The sequence below is a fragment of the Rhipicephalus microplus genome, chromosome 10, assembly GCF_043290135.1.
Source record: "Rhipicephalus microplus isolate Deutch F79 chromosome 10, USDA_Rmic, whole genome shotgun sequence".
Lineage (NCBI taxonomy): Eukaryota > Metazoa > Arthropoda > Arachnida > Ixodida > Ixodidae > Rhipicephalus > Rhipicephalus microplus.
In genome coordinates, this window is record NC_134709.1 from 8,321,002 (window position 1) to 8,326,561 (window position 5,560).

At 49.9% G+C, this 5,560-nt stretch overlaps 1 protein-coding gene across 1 annotated transcript; it reads left to right on the forward strand.

The window, feature by feature from the left end:
* Positions 1–340: 340 nt before the first annotated feature.
* LOC119181898 (endothelin-converting enzyme 2) lies at positions 341–4,524 on the forward strand. Its single transcript, XM_037433138.2, has 2 exons — positions 341–1,816; positions 3,952–4,524. The coding sequence occupies exons 1-2, from the start codon at positions 341–343 to the stop codon at positions 4,522–4,524; spliced, it is 2,049 nt and encodes a 682-aa protein (XP_037289035.2).
* The last annotated feature ends 1,036 nt before the right edge of the window (positions 4,525–5,560 follow it).

Here is a 5,560-nt window from a genome sequence, read left to right on the forward strand (position 1 = left end):
CGAAAGAACTCTTTTGTCATCGTCGTCTTCAAGAAAACGAAAACTTAAAAAGGGTAACCATGACAGAGCACGTTCATTGATTAGGAATCGTGCTTCGCGCGAAGAATCCGCTTCGCAACTTTTGTCTGACCATTCGCCGAGCAGAACTACCTCCTTGAGCGTCTTGTCGACGCCCAAGGAGGCCCTCACTGACCAACAATCACCGGCGGTTCCATCGGCGAAGACGGTGCCAAGCACATCGGATATTTCTTACGCTCGCTTGACGCCTCGAGGAGAGCGAAGCGACGGAGTACACAAGACGCCGCTTTCTCGAAGGGAGAGCCTGCGAGAGGGCACCCTCATGTCCTTACACGAAGAGCGCCGGCCTATCATCGTCGGCTGCTCCATGGTCGTCGTGGCTGGATTTCTCGTCGTCGTTGTCGTCGTCCTCGTGCTCACGTCGCCGGAAAAGAGAGGCCCGATCACCTGCGAATCCAGCGCCTGCGTCGAACTCAACGGTCTGCTCAAAGCCAGCATTGACGCGAGAGTGCCTCCTTGTGTGAACTTTTACAGGCATGTCTGCGGTTCGTCGTTCGCGAACGGCCATTCATCAGTGTACCGTCAGCTCGTGCAAACATTTGGTCGTGCCCTCATTTCCTTCAGCAACGACGACGTCACAGCATCCGCCATGGGCCAGACTCCCGTCCAGAAGGCAGCTCTGTTTCTCCGCACTTGCCTGCTGACCGTCACTTACGACAAACAGAGTGAGGTGGCAGAGTTCAGGCGTAAGCTAAAACAGATTGGCATGGTGTGGCCCAGCTTTTCACAAGCGCCCAATGTTATAGGCACGGCGACCAAGGTGTACGCGACGTTCCAAGTAGTTCCTTTGCTTAAGATCAAGAGAAGCCGCGTCGGTGACGAAGGCGGTCCGTACGTGATCGTTGAGCCTGACACCGCGATACCCGCTTGGAAAGAAAAGAGAGATGGGATGCGGCTCTCCGGAATTTACGAATTGTTCTACGCAGACACCATCGCTATGTACACAGGACAGAAGAGCGTGCCGAGTAGCTCGGAGTTCAAGAAGTTTGAGGGCCTAGAGAGCGCAGTGCTGGAGAAGCTTGTCCGCTCACAAAATGGCCGCCCAGACTACGTGTATCGCACTGTGCACGAGCTCGAGCTCTTGACGCCCAATGTGAAACCCGGAGTGTGGCAGACCGTGGTCACCGGTGACCTCGGACTTTCAACGACGGCAGAGGTCAGAATTCGCGATCCAGAGTACCTGAAGCGCTTCGACGACGTTTTAGGAGAAGTGGAAGAGCGAAACCTGCAATTCTACCTCGACTGGTACGTACTGCAATCCATGGGTCGGTTTATGAGCGCGTCTGTGTCGAAGCTGTGGTACGCCGAGTCTTGGGCCACGCGGGACACACCGGTGAGCGGAGAGCCATCTTCCAGTACGCCCAGTGTGTCCGACTGTCTGCAACTGACGGAGTCCTTTCTCGGCTGGTCGCTGTTCCAGCACTTTGCGACGGTAAAAGTAGACGCGACAGTTTTGCATAAGGTGAACGCCATGGCGGACACGATCAACACAGAACTCGCCAAGAGACTAGAAGACGCGCCCTGGGTCGCCCAAAAGAACTTTTCGCGTCTTGTCGAGGCATTTGCGATGAGGACCGCCTCAGAAGAGGTGCTCTATCACAGCGCACTGTTTTCAAAACAGGGAACTCTGGCCGCGGCGATGGCGAATGTGAGCGACATGCACCCTTCGTCGTTCTTCATCAACTGGGTGAACGCGGCCGCTACGAGTGCCCGGCTTCCAAAAAGCACTTGGGACCAGGTAGGTGCTGGAAATAATAGAGAGCTGATCTGTAGTTGGTAGGCATATCCATTCTAAAGGGCATGCAAACACAATATAAAAATCAAGACGCCACAGAGGCAGACTAACAACTGCAAACGCGCACAAAGGCGCAAAAGAAAGTCATAAAAGTTCATGCAATAGGCGCAACTATCAATCCTGTACTCGTGCATGCAGGTCAACGTGGCAGATATCTGTTAAGGCATTTGATTTCTTTCTAATGAAAGTTAATCGATGGTTGACTAAAGCATTTGCCTTCGCTATTATTAATTTCTCATGCCTAAATCATTAAACGTGTTTCTTCATTCCTGTGCCTGAAAAAAAAACAGTGCAATACTCGAAGTTGGGCATTTTCGCTAATGTAAAGAAAGATTAGAAGGTGAGCCTCCTGTTAGCGATTTCTTATATTCTAACAATATCTGGCTAACAACGGCTCGTCTGTCCTACTTATAAGTGGCCGAAGCTTAAAGGAACCATATACACCACACCTGTATAGAGCAATCAGTGAATTTGATCAGTTTGTTTTGCTTGACGCAAAACAAACGTCGGCCCTCTTTTTGTATATTACTTTCTCATTCTTTTTTCTGGAGAGCAGCGCAAATATTAGCTAGCTTATTCACACTCGTAAAAACAACATTAACGCCATATTTACTTGGCACTTTCTTTATCCTGTGAGATATACACCATGAAGGTAAGAAATACCTATCTCATGTTTTTTTTTTAGTTCTTACTATCGCTTGCTGTGATCATGCTGACACGATAAGGAACGCCGAAGCGAGGAGCATGCCCCTCGCGCTGTATCTTTCTTTACAACTTTAGTTCGTCCGTCTCCAGAATTCTGACGATCCCAATATTCACTGCAACAGTACATGCAAGGGAAGGGAAGAGAGCGCGTATCGGGCAACTGCAGTTAGAGCAACATGCTGAGCAATATTCATCTTGCCGTTTCTTCTAGGACTGCAGACAGTTTTTTTTTTTCTGCAGACTGCAGTCTTTTCTTTCTGTTCTACTCCTTCCCTGTCCTGTATTTTTTCTGGTGTTGCGCTGTAAGAAAGTTCACGATGGATCCGTCTTACTGCGGACAGCAACTGGGGCGAATGTGCCAGTTTTGAACAACACACTAAACACACACACACCGCTCATGGAAAAAGGAGACGCGTCAGTAATCGCGGTTGAAAAATGAAGCGTTCGGCCCCGGTGTTTAGTATCGGGTTCAACCCGACGCTACGCTGAAGCCTTTCATAGTGTGTTACATGTTCGTGCGTGAGGTTAGACACGTTTGGCTTGGGTTTACCAGTGTTTCTTTCACATACCGCTCATTGCGACTTGCATGATCAAGGTCATGGAAGATTGTATTGAGCGGTTAAATGCGTCTCGCAATGCGTTAATCACAGTGGTTGTTTTCTAACCACAGGTGGTCAGAGACGTCGCAGCCGAAGCCAAAGCGCCGTTAGAGAAACTCCCGCTGAAAGAGGGCGCATTGCTCCCGTGAACGCACTCCCGGCCAGCATCACATATGGAGCCTAAGGTCCCATCTAGGGACCTTAATGGAGCATTCATGTGCGCGCCACCTCCGGGAAAAAAAACAACCCGGAGGCAGCGGGCACATAAAGGCTCCCTATTTAGATTAATTTATCAGCCTAAAAAAAGCGGAACTTTTTGAAAAAGACACACACAGCGCTCATGAACCAACTCGCCCAAGCAACAGTTTTAGCGAAGACTCCCTAATCACATTGACGCCGCAATGCCACATTGTTGCAAACGTTTGACTTCGCGAGCTAACTCGCAACGCAGACAATGGCGCGCGAGCACGACGCTGCGAACGACGTCACTGAATGGAGACGGTCCATGACACCGCTGCCGGACGATTTTTCGTTTCTTCTATAGCCATATGCAGATTTCGCTGTAGAAACAAAAAGCAGATTCTGTCGTAATGCGAAAGGAACGGCATGTGAGGGTGCAAAACATGCCCACCATCCAGTTTCGAAGAGGATATACCAAAAGTGGTAATCGTCAACTACCGCTATTACGCAAATGTCACTGCTACACTTATATAAAACATCGGACATGCTAAAACTCTGGCAAGTCTTTTTTTTTTTACAAGCTCGTTCCCGCAGGTGTCGACTAGTCACATCGCGGCCATCAGGAACAACGACCACTTCGTCGCCTTTGACTCGGCCAGCCAGTCTGTACGAGTCCCTCCTCACTTGGCCATGATTCCCGTGTTCCACCCGGACCTCACTGACAGCGCCAACTACGGGGCCCTGGGCACGCTCCTGGGGACCGCGTCCGTTCAGCTGCTCATCTCCATGCTATCGCGCAAGGAATCTCCCCTGCTCGCCGAAGTTGCCAAAAGAATGGACTGCTACGCCGAACCAACGGCTCTAGAAAACACTACACTGTCCCGCGAGCGGCTCTACCTCGCCGCCTCGTTACCGCTTGTCTGGGAGGCGTACCAGAATCGCAGGCTACTCGGAGTTGGCGATCACCGAAAGCTGAAAGACTTCTCGAATGAGAAGTCCTTCTTCGCGACGACCTGCTATTTGCTGTGCGACGGCCGAGACGCGCCGGAAGCTGCAGAGTTCGCCTGCAACGCAGCCGTAAAGAACGTCAAGGCATTCGCTGTGGCATACGGCTGCGAAAAGCAATCTCCTATGCACCCTAGGCAGAGATGCCAGCTGTTCAAATAGGCAGCTAGGAGCGGCGAGGAACTTATCCGACCTGGAATAATTGCTCTATCGGGGAAACAATATTCAAGTTGCGGGCGTCCTTGTTTCGTGTGTGATGTCTCCTTCAGCGGCATGTTAAGTCGGAAGGTTAAATTATATAGAATCAAGAACATGCGTTGACGCATTACAATAAATATGTAATATAACGATTTATCTTCCCTCGCCAAGGCATGTGGATGTTCGCAACCGGCTAATAAATAGATATATATTAACGCGATAACGTTAAAGAGCTCATTTCGTAGAAATTCCGGCGTCGGCGTCGTTGGTTGTGAATGCAAAATCATCTTTGCATGACCGAAAAATTGAGAAATATAATAAATTCTGGACCTGAGTCCAAGAGCTGCTTCGCATATAACGCTCCCGCATTAGATTACACTTAAAGTAAGCGAGCGTTCACAAAAAAATGGCCCCGTATCTGCATGTTAATCTGCTAATGTCGTCGAAAGACCATAGTCTTGCGTGTGGAGATAGTGAACAAAACATTATTTGATGTTCTGCGCAAGAAACACGGTGAATGGTATTCCGGAGGCGCTGCGTGAGTGCCTCGAGCGTGCAGCGGAGACGAACGTCAAGTCAAGTCACACTTGAGACATGAGCGCCATCTGGCAGTTTTCTTGGAAAACGAAGTACGTGGCTCTGAGACGGGTGTGCGCGCCCGTCTCAGAGGTGATAAGGTGTAGAACGCAAGGCGACGGGTAGGTGCCACCACTGTGCCGTCTTAGGAAAGCGTTAAAAACACTTGCCTTTTCGTGCAAGCGTTGCGTGGTCAGCGCAGCGTGATAAGTGCTATGGGCCTTAAAATTACTTATGTATGCCTTTTCTAGTAAAAGACGCACATGCAGAATATATACGTGTTGTTATGGTGCCCAAGACAGGCGCAATGATTGCTTTTTAATTTACAATTGCACAAGTATGAATGCCGAACCTTGCGCAACATTGGTGGGCGCTGCGGATGGGGTTGACCGTTTCAAGTACCCGATGCCGTTAAGAGTAGACA